Source organism: Dermacentor silvarum, chromosome 11 (assembly GCF_013339745.2).
Source record: "Dermacentor silvarum isolate Dsil-2018 chromosome 11, BIME_Dsil_1.4, whole genome shotgun sequence".
NCBI classification, from domain to species: Eukaryota; Metazoa; Arthropoda; class Arachnida; order Ixodida; family Ixodidae; genus Dermacentor; species Dermacentor silvarum.
This window is the reverse complement of record NC_051164.1, coordinates 17430782-17447428: the sequence shown is the minus strand read 5'-3', so window position 1 is coordinate 17447428 and position 16647 is coordinate 17430782. Positions and strand designations below refer to the sequence as shown.

General features: G+C 45.8%; 1 protein-coding gene across 1 annotated transcript in view; it reads left to right on the top strand.

The window, feature by feature from the left end:
• LOC119433301 (DNA-binding protein RFX2-like) overlaps window positions 1–16647 on the top strand; it is a 92017-nt gene continuing 75370 nt past the window's right edge. The window contains 2 exon segments of the mRNA XM_049659137.1: window positions 1–90; window positions 11287–11476. Of these exon segments, the coding sequence (XP_049515094.1) occupies window positions 11318–11476 (159 nt within the window). The 5' untranslated portion in view covers window positions 1–90; window positions 11287–11317.

Below are 16647 nucleotides of genomic sequence, written 5' to 3'. Positions count from 1 at the left end.
CTGTGTTACGGCTGTTGGCAACTGTTGCCCTTGGAGTCAAACGCCATAACTACGGAAGCTGGGAGGACCTAGTAACCTGTCAACAAAAAGGTGAATTTGCTTAGGCATGCTGTATCGCGGTCGGCACCGCCGACATTCACGTTCGTTTCGGTTGCTAACCCGATCGGGTGGCACTCTCGCGGCTCGAACCGCTGTTGCCGGCCCCTGGCGCCGCAAAAAATGGCGAGATTTGCCAGAGGCGTGCTCAACCCGGCCCCCTTCTTCCCCGCTGCACCCGCCTTCGCGACACACACACCGTCGCCTAAGCTGCGCGCATCTTTCTTTCATTGCCTGCGTGCTTTCGCTTTTTGTTAGGCGAGCGACGGTTCTCGACGACTCCTCTATGCTGACACCGTGAGCCGAGCGACCGAGCCCTTCGGAAACTGGCTCGCACATACTCGGCCGCTATTCGTCCCGCAAGCGCAAGATGCGAGCAGCTGAGGTGATCGGCGTCGATGTGCTGCAACGTTTTCAACGATTTGTTGCCCCGTGTTGTAATGCGTGTCCCACCGATCCGCCCGATAGCGCGGTTTGTCAACGTACGGCGGCTGCCAGTGTGTTTACCGAAGGCTTAGTCACCGCTTCCAGGCAGCCGCAACTTTCGCCGGTCGGCCGATAACGGTACGCTTTCCCGTGTCCACCAAGCGAGGGCGAAACCGTTAGACCCAGAGTGAAGCCAACGATGCGTGACGCGTCGTCCAAGCGCCGAGCAGCAGTGCCGCTTGTGCGACGACCCGAGCTGCGCCGAGTATGGAAAGGAACACGCGTTGTCTACCTTTCGCATTCTTTCCCCGGTACACCAACGGCAGCTAAGCCAGCACGATCGCGTTACGTCGCCCCAGTTCGCGATTTGATGCGCGCCTCTGCGTCCGATCCCGTAAGCGCCCTTTCGTAATAATCGGGCAATACCCCGTCCAAGCGATTCGGCCCAACCTTGGCCCCGTTGTCTGCGTTGCGACGTGTTCTCCAGAGGTCGGTGCCCGCCTTGCCGGTAAGGCAGCGGTTGCAGTCGCCGATTGATGTGCGCTAAACGTCCTACGCACGCCGCCGCGCACTCACATTGGCGGCCGGCAGATCAATTCTCTCTCTCTTTTTTTTAATCTCTTTAATACGTGGTGCGTAGCTGGGAGGCTGGTGGCGCGGTATTCGAGTGAACTTTCGATGACCAAAGTTTTTCCGAGGACGCATTAATCTCGCCTCGAGTTGTCGTGTTTGAGCGGCTTGACTTATGCTGATGCGCTGGTGCAACTGCAATCAAGGTCTGGAGTGACAAAAACTGGTTGTAAAACCCCACGAAAGCCGTTCCACATCACGCACAATAAAAGAACTTCTTCACCATTATTTTAAGGTACGGACAGTATGCATTCGTACAAAAAAATAACATTCAAATGTTATTTGAGATAAGAATAATCTGGTAAATAGCTAATTAGTAAGTCTTTCTGAACTACCCACAACTGAAACTTCTCTCCACTGTATCAAAAGAACTGCAATGGGCCTTGCATTAAGTTTCCCACACATAAATCAGCATTTCGAGATCACAAATTCAGCATATCATAAATAATACGTTATGATTTCTGGGTTATTGGCAATGGTTCATTCAGCTGTAATGGTGTCGGATGAGCCATGTCCCACGTAAAAATAACTAGGGGTGCGCGAATTAGAAACTTTAGAATAATGAATTGAATAATGTCCTATTCGATTTGGTCTTTGAATCAAATAGTCACTGTTCGTACATGCGAATATTTTTCGGATACTTTTAGAATATTTTGAAACGGGGTCAACTGTGCCCAATTAAAAATAAATTTGGAGCAAACGTACGATAAACCTTCGTAGTACAAACATAAAACATGAGAACTTGTGTAGTGGAGCAGGCTACGTCGCTTGGGTAGCAATACTTTGCAGGATATACAGCGATCATTCGCGCTCTCTGGAGAGTAAAGAAAGAAACCGCTTGTTTTCAAGCTCCAAGAAATGCCCCATTTGTGTTTTTAATAAAAAAACGCTTCATAACATGATATTTAATGACAGAAACTCGCTAAATTTAACAATACTAGGATGTAAACATTGTTTTATATTGACTGTGGTAAGGGCTGTTCGGTATTCAAAAACTATTTGATAACTATTTTATATTCGCTTCGCTTCTGGTACTATTCAATTTGTATATGATTCGCTCCCAAAAATCACTATTTGCACACCCCTAAAAATAACTGGTTGGTAGGAGTGGTGTTCAATCTGGATTGCTGAACAATCTTTTGTGGTTCCTAATGGTTTTATTGGGTTACCATTGAGAATTCAACAATAACCCAGCTAGACCTGTTGAATGGTTTCCTTTCTGGTGCGTCACGAAATTGACTCCTCGTCGATGTTTCATTTCATAGTGCTCACCAGCGTTTTACCCACTCATGCTTTTGGCCCGACATACGATTACATTTTTGAATACAGCAGATGTCATCAATGCTTACGTGGTATACAAAGCATCACATTTTGTTAGAAAACTGAAGTGCTGTATGGCATGTTTATAGCAGCCATTATTTTCCTCTCCTGAACAATACTGTTGCATGTGGAAAGGTGAACGACCCTTCATTGTTGGTGCCATAGCGTGTCTTATGGATTGCCACTTATTTCGCAATAAAACAGTGGATAGTCGCAGTAAGGCATGTTGACCTTCCAACATACATGGAACATGCTGACTGGAAAACCTAGCCCAACAACTTTTGCACACAGGCACAAGGAATAGATGAGGATGAATGCCACTGCCAACTGTTTATTTCTCTAAACACACTACCTATTTATAAGCTTGCTCAAGCACATGCGTAATGACACTTATGAAACAGTGAAGGCATATCAGCAAGAACTACTGCGTGTGTCAGAAGTATTAAAAAAACTTGGGCTTGGCCTCATGCAACAAGTTGATGCCTCGCTGAACAGATAATGGATGGATTGATAAAAGTAAAAGTGTGCAAAGCCTATCGAGTCATGCTACCGTGCTGTAGTTTTTGCTGATGTGCCTTCACGCTTTCATATGAACAAGTGGCATGATTGATGCACTTAAACGAGCTCATAAATTGGTGGTGTGTTTGTAAAAGTAAACAGCTCGCAGTAGCGTTTGTCCTCGTCGTTTCCCTGTGTTTGCATGCAAATTTTGGTGCACTAAGTCTTCCAGTCAACATGATAGATTAACTGATAGACTAACAGTCCCGACAGTCCGTGCTTTTGAAGTGTTATGTTTTTTTGTTTGTTTTTTGCGTTAGCAGAACTTTTTCGAAAATCACCTGTGGCCTGTATCACAGATATGCTTATTGAGCTGGATTACTAGAAGTAGCGGACATTACTTACACTGGAAATCAAGATGCATAACTGAAAATTAACAAGTTTTACTGAACAACTTTTTAATGAATTAAGTGTGCATATTGCGTTAGATGAATTTCAGCCAGTGAAATCACAAGGCACATTCACTTGCAATGAACTTTGAAACTAGTACCAGTTTTGAGATCAGTGCTATCAAAATTGTGGTAAAAATGTACCGTTGTTCTACATACTTCTTAACAAAATACCTTCTTAGCAGTGGCGTAGCCAGAAAACTTGTTCGGGGGGGGGGGGGGGGGGCTCAGGTTGCAGCGCGGCCTCCTCCTTATAGAATTTGTAGAGGGATCAAATGCATGAATAATAACTGCATTGCCAATTCCATTGTATATTAGATGCTGGAAACAAATTATTGAACGCTATGCACTGTCCATTAAAATATGTATGTTGTCATAAAAGAATAAATTCATATGCCCCAAAAATTGTGGCAGAAATAACTGATATCAATGCTTCCGCGTTTTTTGTCTAATTAATAAGTAAAGAAAACATCACATGAACTTTAGAACTATTGACCCTTTTCGGGGAGCAGTTTGTTTTAGAGAAACGAGATGGCGCTCACGGCGGAGCGCCATACCTCTCCTCAGCGACCGCGCACGAATACGAAACCATTACCGCTTCTAAATTGCTTCTGTGCGATCAGCTGTCGGAAATGCAACTGAGTTTTCGCTAACACACTGTGCTCCAATCATGCTAGATTGAATAATGTGGATTGAAGACGTGTGCAGTAGTTGGCTACAAAAATAGTGACTGGCATGTTAAGGAATAGAATTAATCTGTGTGGCGAAGTTCGCGGACTGCTGGTGCAACTGTCTGAACGTTTTACCGGCACTTCGTGATGTACGGCTTTCCTCGAGGATACAGAAATTTGCTCATCCGCCAGCCTTGTATCGCTAACCTTCAAAGAAAGGGCTTCATCCCCATAACGTCGGCAAGAATGAGTACCACTCGTTAAACAATGACAAAGGGAGTAGCACCGCTTCCTGTCATATTAAGTTTCGCGCACGTTATCTATACACATCTGTCCAAATGGCAGGAAAACTTACGCCCACTCTATCGCCGACGTATCAAGAATAAGTGAATGGACTTACACTTGATTATATGCGCACTGTATACACACAATAAATGACGGGCTACACCTATAGCGCACTAATGGTCGAAGGTGAATGTTTCGTGATAGACCACAAAAGTAAACAAGATACTAACTGTAATATAGATTTGCTACAAGGTATTACAATGTACAAAACAGCTACGTTTGAAGCCTTGTGCGCAGCAAGAACACATCTATCGGATCCGGAACTGAGCACACACGCGATTGATTAGGCAGAAAATAATCAGATAGGAACTTCACTGAGTCAGAAACTGACAAGCCACTGCTTCAAAATATTTGCCCAATAAAGAACAAAGAGCAAAACACACTAATCCTGACTGAATATATAATCGGACAGCTTGGAATTCATATTTAGCCCCGCTTTTAGAACAAGCACCGTATACGCTGCTTATGCCATTTGGACATAGCTTAATCAGCACCGAAAGCGCTTTTGCATGTTCTCTGAAGCTGTGATCAAAGCTTCGTGTCGTCCATCTAGTCACCGTCTATGATATCTCCGAAAACAGATGTTTTATAAGCCACGCCGGCGTCATACACTTCCATTGTAAACGATGAGGCAACGGAGGCAGTTGAGGCAAGCAATGGACGCGTCACCACGTGATCAAATATGGCAGCACCCACGGGATTGCCGCGAAAAGGGTCAATATCAGTTCGAAACCAGCAAAGCAGTGCATGCAGCTTATATGAAAAACGTAAAGGCCATGAAATGAATAAGTTGAGGACAAACATTTTGATGAATCTTTGTCATTCAATAACCTTGTTTACATTTTTCTACATATGCAACGGCCAGGAAGAAACCTTAATGACGCTATCCCTCGTTGCAATCGATTGCGGAGGAGCAGCTGTAACTCGTCGTGTATTGTAATTACACCGAGATAATACTCGCAGCAGTGAGTACAAATAAGAAGTGGGAGTTCTGCAAAATATATATTAGAAATTGCGAAGATAGAATGGAATATACAAATGCGAAGATACAACTCGCTAAAGGGCAAAAAAAGAGTCGCTGGAAACAAAGTTCACTGCTTGTATACACAAAACCTCACAATAAGATATTTAAAAATACGTATGAGTCTCCAATAAATCTACGTATTTAAGCAAACGTCAGTGTATATAATGCGTCAAATAAGACAAATAAACATGTTGCTCAGTCACAGATAGTAAACTTTGCGCACAGAAAGACAGATGATCTAGGCAAGAACATAACTATGATCGCAGAAATCGTGATATGTACTTGGGCCATGCAGCGGTCGCGACAGCGCCATGTGGGTAGAATAATAGAGGAATAATGCATAAATCAGTATGAAAATGGTTAATTTAACTGCCTGTACAACGCCAACAATTATTCTGCACCCAAAATTAAAGGAGGGTATTCCTTCGTTTCAAAAAAGAAATAAAAGCAGGTAGCTGAAAATGAAAGAAAAGGACAAGCGAAGGCCACAGATGATGCGGCAAGTTGAACTACCCAATATCCGAGTGTATTTTTGGCGAACGCCGCGTGGGCCGGGCTTTCAATGAGCATGGCCGGTCAAAATTGGTTATTGGTATCCTCGTAATTTTTGTATTCGCGTGATAATTGTGATCATGATGCTAACTGCGAAAATAAACGGCGAAATAAACGGCGAAAATTTCTGCAGTTTTAAAAGCTAATGAACGGCCATGCGTTTTAATAATTAAGAACTTATGGACCTGAAGGAACAGTGCTTTTTACTTGCATTGATTTTTGCTGCTTCGCTATCTAAAGGACAAACTTCTCTCGGCGGGAAAGTTGAGCGAAGCGGGCAATGACTTCGGACACGTTGATGCCGACGTCTCTGTGGCTGTATAGACGCGCCAGCCTAACCATGCGTTCCACAGACATTGTAGAGCGCAAGTAGTTTTTTAGTAAACTCTTGTTAAAAAAATATTCTCTCTGCGCTGGCAGTGGTCACTGGAAGGGTGACTAGAAGCTGCAGCAGTATTTACACATTTACATAGATCCTGCTGTCGCAATGAGAGATGGGCATCTATTCCGGTGCTAAAACCTAAAACAATCCCTTGATGTCGTTGGCATACTTGTTTAGGTACCTTGCAGAAACAGTAGGCTGTTCGATTCCAGCGATGTCCGTCGTTTCGTCAGGAAGTGTGGAGAAGCAGCCTGCTTTTGAATCTAGGCTTTCTTTGATAATGTCACCACAAATTTCTATAATTTGGTTTTGTGCGTCTGGGCTTAAATACGAGGCATTACTGGGCCAACTTTCCAAATGGTTCTTCAGATATGTATCTCCACAATCAGCTCGTATGCGAAGAAGCACTCTGAAAATGCCTGTATTTTCAGCAGGGGCATTGCTTATATCCATAGGGCCCCTGTCCCTGTGGCCACGGAGAGCCAGACCTTGTCGCCCGCAAAAAAAAAATTCGCAATAATAGGCAATTTACTTTCTTTTGTTTTCTCATATTTTACTTTGCCTGCCCTGGTCCAGCTGATCAATGACATTGGGCACGCTTCCTGAAAATGTTTGGAGAAAATTATCAGCTGCTAGCTGACAGTCACGGTGATATTTAGTATTTTCGTGTGTGTGGGAGATTGCGAGAGCGCGCATCCATTTATGGAACGGCTTGGACACGAGCGTTTTTGTGCGCGCATGTTGGCCCAAGTTTATAAGAACATTGACCCCATAAAGTTCTAGAATTGAAAATGTTTTAAAGCATGCCTTTGGAAATGTCAGCGCACCTTTCGTGTCAAAAGTTTATGAGAACTTTATACCCATAAAGTTTCGTAATTGAAATCCATGTGCTCCGTATATTCCGCGGATGCTGCGAGATGCCGCAACGCGCCCGCTCGCTATCGAAAAGCCGATGAAAGTTTGTGCTCGGATGGGGCTCCTTGCGTTACATGACTCCAGGTGCAAGGGCGTTGTCATTAAATCCAGCCCGAGTTCGCAATGTTCGCGCCGAAATGTCTTTTCGAGCGTGAAAAAGACATTGTACACAAAATCCAGAATGATTGCCGGCGTCGGTGGTAGTTTTAGTTGGTGGTGCATGCCCGCACGAAAAAATTTCAGGGGGGGCTGAAGCCCCATCAGCCCCCCCCCCCCCCTGGCTACGCGCCTGCTTCTTAGGCATTGATGCTCAAAAATTCTGGAACACCATTGCATTGATCGCAAACTTTAGAATGCATATCTCGAAACTGGTGTCATGCTCAAAAAATGTTTCAGGTGGATATGAGTTTAGAAGCCACCGCCTGGAATTTGTTAATTATAAAATGTGATGTAAATAATTACTTTAAATATTAATTAGCAAAACTTCAATAATTAGTCAAATAATAATTTTGATTTCTCGTGCAAATGATGTCCACTCTAACAGTAATCAAGTTCAAGAAGTTGAATTGTTATTAATCTTTAAAAGTTCTACTAATCGGAAAAGAAACCACCCCGTAGCTCATATTCACCATGGATTGGGTCACAACAGTTGTCCCTCCCGTGTGGCTGGGAAAATGCGAGTTTTTCTGTCCTGTAGGGCAGCAGGGGTCGGATTTCAAAAAATTGGCTCAGGTCATAATGTTTGTTGCAAGGAGCATAGCGCAAAGCACTAACAACAGGACGACATCGGAAAGAAATGATCGCTAACTTTCCAGCTCAGGTTTATTGTGAAAAGGCTGTGTTTTATACAGGTTACCAGAAAGCAGTACGGCAAGAAGGCCACATAAATAAAATGAGTGCTTGAATCTACAAAACCTGAACGAAAAATTTTTGAGGTGGGAAGAAAGTGAAATGAGGTGTGGGGCAAGTGTCAAAGTTTCTAATAGAAATCAAGTACTAAATACTAACTATTCATATTTATATTCAAAAAAGAACTATTAGGTATTTTCGAATTTTCAGAACTAACAAAATATTTCGCAGCAACGAAATGTAAAAGTGTAGATACTGTTCTCTGTCTGCTAACCAAAGCATCCCAAATTATCAGAAATGAGACGGCAAATGTTTTTGAAGTAATGCAGGAACAAAATAAGCCGGGCGAGCTTTGTTTACGGCTTCACGGCGGAAGCCTACTTGACAACCTGTGATTTTTGCTTGTAGTCTGTCATTTAGTGTAATTGGCAGTCAAGTCATGTAGCAGTTTTATCTTATTACCCTACAACCTGTGTTATTTTCCTTGGAAGTGACCATTTATGTGTGTCAATCATACACAAGTCCTTCGGCAGCTTTTTTTTTTTTTTCATTTTCCACAACGTTGGACCGCTTTTCCGCAACCATTTATTTTGTGTTTCTGGAAAGCTAGTCATACAACAGCCATTCTTTCTTGGAAATCTTGTTGGCAACCAGGCTCTAAAGTTCCGGAGGGGTTATTGGGGCAGTTTTTTTCAATATGTGGCAATTGGTGATCTTTTCTTCAAAACTGATCCTTTGTTCTTGATAGTTAGCCGCGTTTCGATGGAGGCGAAATGCAAAAACGCCCGTGTGCTTGCGTTGTAGTGCACGTTAAAGAACCCCAGGTGGTCAAAATTAATCCGGAGCCGTCCACTACGGCATGCCTCATGATCAGAACTTGTTTTGGCACGTAAAACCCCAGAAAGAAGATACTTAGCTGTCTATTTTGCACTAGCAAGGACAGACGTGGTACCTATTATACTGAAATAAGTATTCCTGTTGTAACTACTTATTTCTGCATTTGAGTATTCTATATTTGATCCAGTATTCAATACTTACTATTTGTATTTGATTTGTGTTTGAAAAACGGATATTCACCCACCTCTAATATTAATACAAGTAAAGTTACAAGCGATAGTGAAAGAAAATACAAAATCATCACGGTGTTATTTTTACCTGGCCTCCCTGCTGTTCTACTAATATTAAACTGTACAAATCACAGCATTTTCGGAATAAACCTGAGTTAGTACTCTCTTTCTGGTGTCGTCCTGTTGTTGTAGAAACTTTGCGTATGCACAAGTAAAGGGGGGGGGGGGGGGCAGTCATGCTTTTCTTTAAATTATTAGCGAGCCATGTTTTGCCTTTCTGAGGCTATCACACACGTATAATGTTTCAATATAGCAGCAATATTTGTTTCTTTTTACTTTTATGTAAGGGTGTGCGCATATTCGAAACTTTCAAATACACAGAATATATTCTTCGATTTGGTTCTCGAGACGAATAGTCACTATTAGAAAATAGGAATGTTTTTCTAATACTTTTCAAATACTTCATGATGGAATGTTTTATTCATCATGAAGTATTTCTTTTTCTTTCTTCCCTAGTCAACTTTTTGCAATGTTATGTATAATGATTGTACATGTCGCCACTCTTCCAAGTTTTTGCAATGGCTGTTTATGTTATTTTTGAATATGTACAGCGCTGTTCGTTTTGTATTGTGATTTACTTTGTTCTCTTACCAACAGTTTTTGTATCTTGCATTCCCTTTCACTGTGTCTGCTTTGTGTTGGCTACCTGGGTCCCTGTCAAGCTCTCTATATGGATTTTAGCTCAGGTAGCCAGCCAGAACAATGATCAAAATCAATAAAATTTCTAGACATGGCATTTGGCAGTGGGAACTTCTGGCACTATTTATAGACAACGGCACCTCTGTCCTTTCATTAGATTAAACCTGAATACATTCCATTGCAACATTCTTCATACAATAGTGGAACCATCTGCCACGACTATTCGAATGAGAAGAAAGAGCTCTCTTTTTTTTTTCCGCTCTGCCATCGCTGCAGATAGGCATACATAGTAATTTTAATTGGCCCACAGGTCTGCTTTTTCAAACTTTATATCCAAGTGTACATTTATTCTAAATGGCGCCACAGAAAAACACGAACAAAGAAATGAACCAACTCGCCCGACTGTCAATTGTACTTTGTATCCATGACTGTTTATGCTCCAAAGAGCCCAAAGTTTGCAAAGAAACTGCTTAGTTTTTAATGCTCCCCCTGTACTTTTTATTAATGCATACTTTATAATGTGCAGTATAATGACAAACTTTTTAACATTGAGAAGACTGTAAACTATTTGCAGACTATTTACACTATATTCTGTATGCGATTTGATTTGCCTCTGGCACTACTATTCATGTCCACTTTGATCTCTAAAAATACTATTAGCACACCCCTACTTTTCTGTCAACGTGAGGTGGCATGAAGTTGCAGAAATGCGTTACAAGCGTGTTTCAATGCTTGAGCTTGAAGGTGTCTTCGTTGCTTTTACAGTAGACTGGCGTCAGTGGTGGCCATAATTGGAATACACCCACGATGCACATTTCTGGGGCATTATCCACGTTTGCATCAACTTTGCAAGCTGTCAAAATGTGGTTGGATGTGCCACTTTCACATGAGTGTAAATGTGGCTTTAGATGTGTTGCCGATGGTTCCTCCCTAATGGGGTATGTGGTGCCTCCTCATTCGGGAAAAACCTGTACGGGTTTCTATTGTAGCTTAGTAGTAGTCTAGTGAATGACAATTTTCCCTTTCATGAACTTTCCTCCACCTTGCATACTTACTCGGAACTAATTTGCGGCATTCAGTGTCCCTGTGCTTGTCGATGACTTCTCCCTTGCACTGCAGTCTGCTAGCCTCCTGGTTAGCTCAGCTGGTAGAGCGACCGCACCAGAAATGCTTTGCTCCTGGGTTCGATCCCCAAACCAGGACAGACTTTTCAACTACAAAGCTTTCTTTCTGAGAAACCAGCACGGGTTTGCTTTGTAGCTTCGAGTTACAAATGGGGTGGACGTTGATTTTCCCTCTTGTGAACCTCACTGCCACCTTGTGGGCACAAGTAGAACTCGTAGCTTTCTCTTACCCTCTGCAGACGGGAGAGAGTGGTGGCCCGAGGCGGCTTGATGGAAGCTCAGGGTTTCATCACGGAGATGCAGCCACTGAGCTCGAGTCACGTCCAGCAGCCACAGAACTCGCCTCCGCAGGCCCAGGCAGTCGTCTCCCAGCCAGCGACCACCATGCAAGCAGCCACCACGGCAGCCTCGCAACAGACCCAGGCGGTGGTGCGTACACCTTCCTCCTCTGTGTGCTCTGGGCGTCTCGCGTAAACGGGAGTGCGCTGGGTTGCACGGCTGCAGATCGGCGCTCATTTGGACTGGCTGGTACACGTTACAGCTAGGAGGGTTTGCGGCACAAACCGTATAGAGCCGTGTAAGGGCCACACCCCCAATTTGGCAAAACAGAATTTGCAACTTCCGCATGCCGCTACTTGATGGCGAGAGCTGCGTGTTGACCTCTGATGCAATAGTACATCTGGGTAATCGGGGTCTGCACAAGTGAAGGGTGCACCGGCACCATTTTTCCGAAAAGGTTCGGTTCCGTGTAAGGGCCACACCTTGTCAAAAGTTGTAAAAAAAAAAAAAAAATAGTGCGGACCTTACACGAGTCTAAACAGTAAGCCATTTTAATAACCATGGAGGAAGGACAATAAAACTCGAAGAGAGCAGTACGGTCACATAGCCAGCTTTGGTAAGTGAAGCCATTGCCTTAGTATAGGCCCAACACGTGACCTCTGAGAGTCGGCATATTGGCCGGGAATGTTTGGTTACTGGTCATTTTTAATCGACATGTACTTTTTTGGCTGACCTGCCGTAGCTCTGTGTGCAGAACAGTAGCACTACTGCACACTCTTGATGTCACGATTCTGTGTTGGGCTGCTACATTCGGCCTCAGTCATGCTGCGCAATGCCCTCTTCTCATAGTTTCCTTCCACCATGAGATAATTGAAACGAAAGGACCTTGTGCACAATGAAATTTAATTGATGGTAAGAGTGTCTTATCCATTCATTCCTTTCATCCCGTCGTGTGTAATAATAATATATGGGGTTTTACGTGTCAAAACCACCATCTGATTATGAGGCATGCTGTAGTGGGGGACTCAGGATTAATTTGGACCACCTGGGGTTCTTTAATGTGCACCTAAATCTAAGTACACAGCTGTTTTCTGCAATTCTCCCCCATCGAAATGCGGCCGCCGTGGCCGGGATTCGATCCCGCGACCTTGTGCTCAGCAGCCCAACACCGTAACCACTGAGCAACCACGGCAGGTTCCGTCCTATGTGCTGTTACGTCCTTGGCCCATGGACTAATGGTGTGTGTGTGCATCTTGCGCACTGGCCTTACTTTTAAACTTCTCAGAGAGACTGGTCTCCTCAATCAATACTTCAGTTTGTTGAATGTTGTGGTGTGTTGTGTGTATGCTGTTTATCTCTGTCATGCACTGTGCCTACAGTTTCATTTTTCACCATACCCATCTGGAGCAGCATGATAAACTGGTGGCCATGCAAACCTCTCCAGGATTCATTAAAGAGCCCCCCCCCCCTCTCTCTCCCCCCTTTTAGCTACACATGGCTCTTGTAACTAAACTGCTTGTCGATTTCCTCTTAAATCTCTCAATTTGCTGTGGTTTCAGTTTCACACCATGTTTGCGGCCATTACTTGTCTGTCTTGTTTCCAGTAAAGCTACAGTGTGCATTGTCTGCGGTGATTTACTCATCTTCTGCAGCTAACTCACCTTACTCATGTTCAGCTTATCAGCAAATTTTACTGCCATTTATCGAAATTGCTTGGCCATAGCCCAATGAACTTGGCAGCTTACTTTGGACAGAGTACTTGAATAATTTTTTGCTGGTCATGAAGCTCCCGCTGAAGTTTGGCTTAGGGACAAAAGCTGCTGCTAGGGGTGCGAACGCTGATTGATGGGCGGCAGCTGTTCAGTCGGCATATAATGCCGCTGGTGAATTGAATTGCGTTTGTGTCTCAGACGTGGCAGTTAATTAGGAAGAAGGCCTGTCACGGTCTGCATTTTGATGAGGGCGATATGCTCCGGAGACCCGAGCTACGGTGTGCCTCATAATCAGATCATGGTTTTGGCACCACAAACCCCTGATTTTAAAATGTTTAGGTATCTGATCCTTATTTATATTGTTACGCGAACGAAGGATTAAGTACAGGAGACTATTTACAAGTATATTTACAAATGATAGCTGCAGCGCTGGCCAGATCAGCCGATAGCTCGAGAGCCCAGAGCAGTTCGTCTTCTTCGTCTAGGCGCCCGCGCGCCTCGTTCAAACAACCAAATACCACACGCGTGTAGCATAATCCCCCGGCGGCAGAAGCGACGTCCCGGAGCGTCTAAAGGTCATCACTGGGAGAGTGATAATGCTTCAGTAGTGTAACGTGCACGATATCACTGGACTGGGAAGCAGATGGGGCGTCAGGGGCGATCTCGTAGGTGACGGGAGTCACGGCACGAATCACTCGGTAGGGGCCTGTGTAACGAGACAGCAGTTTTTCTGACAGGCCGACCTGACGCGACGGAGACCATAGGAGCACCAAAGAACCAGGTGGGAAGTGCAGGTCGCGGTGTCGCTGGTCGTACAAACGCCGTTGACTCTCTTGGGAGTGCAGAAGGCGGCCACGGGCAATTTCCCTTGCGTGGGCAGCGCGGGCGACGGCGTCAAGTGCATATTCACTGGTGGGTGCTGCGTGAACAGGGAGGCTTGTGTCGAGGGGCAGTGCTGGTTCTCGGCCGAACAGAAGGAAAAATGGCGAATAACCGGCTGTGTCGTGGCGCGAGGAATTATACGCAAAGGTGACAAACGGTAGAGCGAGGTCCCAGTCAGTGTGGTCGGAAGACACATACTTCGCGAGCATGTCTGTGAGAGTGCGATTAAGACGCTCCGTGAGGCCATTCGTTTGCGGATGGTATGACGTGGATAGCTTGTGCCTCGTGGCACAGGACTGCAGGATGTCCGCGATAACTTTCGACAGGAATGTCCGGCCACGGTCTGTGAGAAGTTGTCGCGGAGCTCCATGTAATAAAATCACGTCGCGTAGAAGAAAATCGGCCACATCTGTGGCGCAGCTTGTAGGGAGCGCTCGGGTGATGGCGTAGCGCGTGGCGTAATCTGTGGCCACAGCGATCCACCTGTTCCCAGAGGTAGAAAGAGGAAAAGGACCAAGTAAATCCAAACCAACCCGAAAGAATGGTTCCGCGGGAATGTCAATTGGTTGAAGGTAACCAGCAGGGAGCGTCGACGGTGTCTTGCGTCGCTGGCATTTCTCACACGCAGCTACGTATCTTCGAACGGAGCGAGCAAGCCCTGGCCAAAAGAAGCGTCGGCGAATCCGGTCGTAGGTACGGGACACACCTAGGTGACCGGCAGTGGGGAGGTCGTGAAGCTCGTGGAGAACAGCCGAGCGAAGGTGTTTAGGGATCACAAGGAGTAATGCTGGGCCGTCGGGGTGAACGTTGTGGCAGTAGAGTACGCTATCTTGAAGTGTGAATAAGCGAAGGGAGCTGTCGGCAAGTGACGATTCCAGGCGGTCAATGATGACACGCAAGGACGGGTCACGGCGCTGCTCGTCGGCGACATGGACCAGTGGAAAAACAGAGAGAACGCAGGCGTCGGTGTCAGTATCAGACGTAGAGGTCGGGTCTTGGACTGGGTAGCGAGAGAGGCAATCTGCGTCCTGGTGTTGGCGTCCCGACTTGTACGTCACTGTGTAGGGATATTCTTGTAGTCGGAGAGCCCAACGACCGAGACGGCCAGTAGGATCCTTGAGCGACGAAAGCCAACACAGCGCATGATGGTCTGTGATGACTGAGAAGGGCTTGCCATATAAATATGGGCGGAACTTTGAAACAGCCCAGATGAGAGCAAGACATTCGCGCTCGGTGATCGAATAGTTGCGCTCTGCAGTTGTCAGGAGCCGGCTAGCGTAGGCGATAACGCGGTCGTGTCCGTGTTGTCGTTGCGCTAAGACTGCGCCGATCCCATAACCACTGGCATCGGTTCGGACCTCTGTAGGTGCGGACGGGTCAAAGTGGGCCAAGATCGGTGGATTGGTCAGAATCGTGATAAGACGTGAAAATGCGGCAGCCTGAGGGGAACCCCACGTAAAAGGCACGTCTTTCTTCAGAAGTTCAGTGAGTGGTCGAGCGATTGCTGCGAAATCTTTCACAAACCGTCTGAAATAAGAGCAGAGCCCCACAAAACTCCGGACGTCTTTGACAGACTGAGGTACAGGAAAAGCTGTTACTGCTCGAACCTTCTCCGGGTCGGGTTGTACTCCGGAAGCATCGACGAGATGGCCGAGCACTGTAATCTGTCGGCGCCCGAAGTGGCACTTCGATGAGTTTAATTGGAGCCCAGCCTTGCGGAAGACGTCAAGTATAGCTGCGACGCGCTCAAGGTGCGTCTCAAACGTAGGAGAAAACACAAGGACGTCGTCGAGGTAACAAAGGCAAGTTGACCATTTGAAACCGTGAAGCAGAGAGTCCATCATCCGTTCGAACGTGGCGAGGGCATTGCATAAACCAAACGGCATAACCTTAAATTGGTAGAGGCCATCTGGAGTGACGAAAGCGGTCTTTTCTTGGTCTTGCTCATCGACGGAAATCTGCCAATAACCAGATCGAAGGTCAATGGACGAAAAGTATTTGGCACCGTGAAGACAATCAAGAGCGTCGTCAATTCGTGGTAACGGGTAAACGTCCTTTTTAGTGATTCGGTTTAGGTGGCGGTAATCAACACAGAAACGCCACGTGCCATCTTTCTTTTTGACGAGCACCACCGGCGACGCCCAAGGGCTCGACGAGGGCTCAACAATGCCTTTGGCGAGCATCTTGTTGACTTCCTGCTGAATAACTTGCCGCTCTGCCGTGGACACGCGATACGGTCGGCGATGAATGGGAACAGCATCACCAGTGTTTATCCGATGCTTAACAAGGGACGTCTGACCAAGTGGGCGATTGTCAGTGTCAAATATGTCGCGATAGGAGAGCAAAAGGCGATACAGGGCGGCTGCTTGGCCAGGGGCGAGGTCCGGAGCGACCATGGGACGTAATGGGCCGTCGAGGTTCAAGGCATCCGGCGGGTAATCAGGAGTATCTGGAGACGCGTCGGCTGCAAAAGCAGTGACGTGGTCGTCTGTCACTGACCGGAGCGTGGCCACCGCTATGCCTTCAGGTAACACTTGCTTCGTCAAGCCAAAATTGACAACGGGGAGACACATCCGATTAGCGGCAAGGGTAACGACGGAGTGTGGCACAGAGATGTCGCGCGCCAGGAGGACATCATGAATAGGGGCGACGACATAGTCGCCATCAGGCACGGTTGCCGTCGAGGCCAATTCGACGAAGGTTAGGGCTTTTGGAGGTAACCGAACA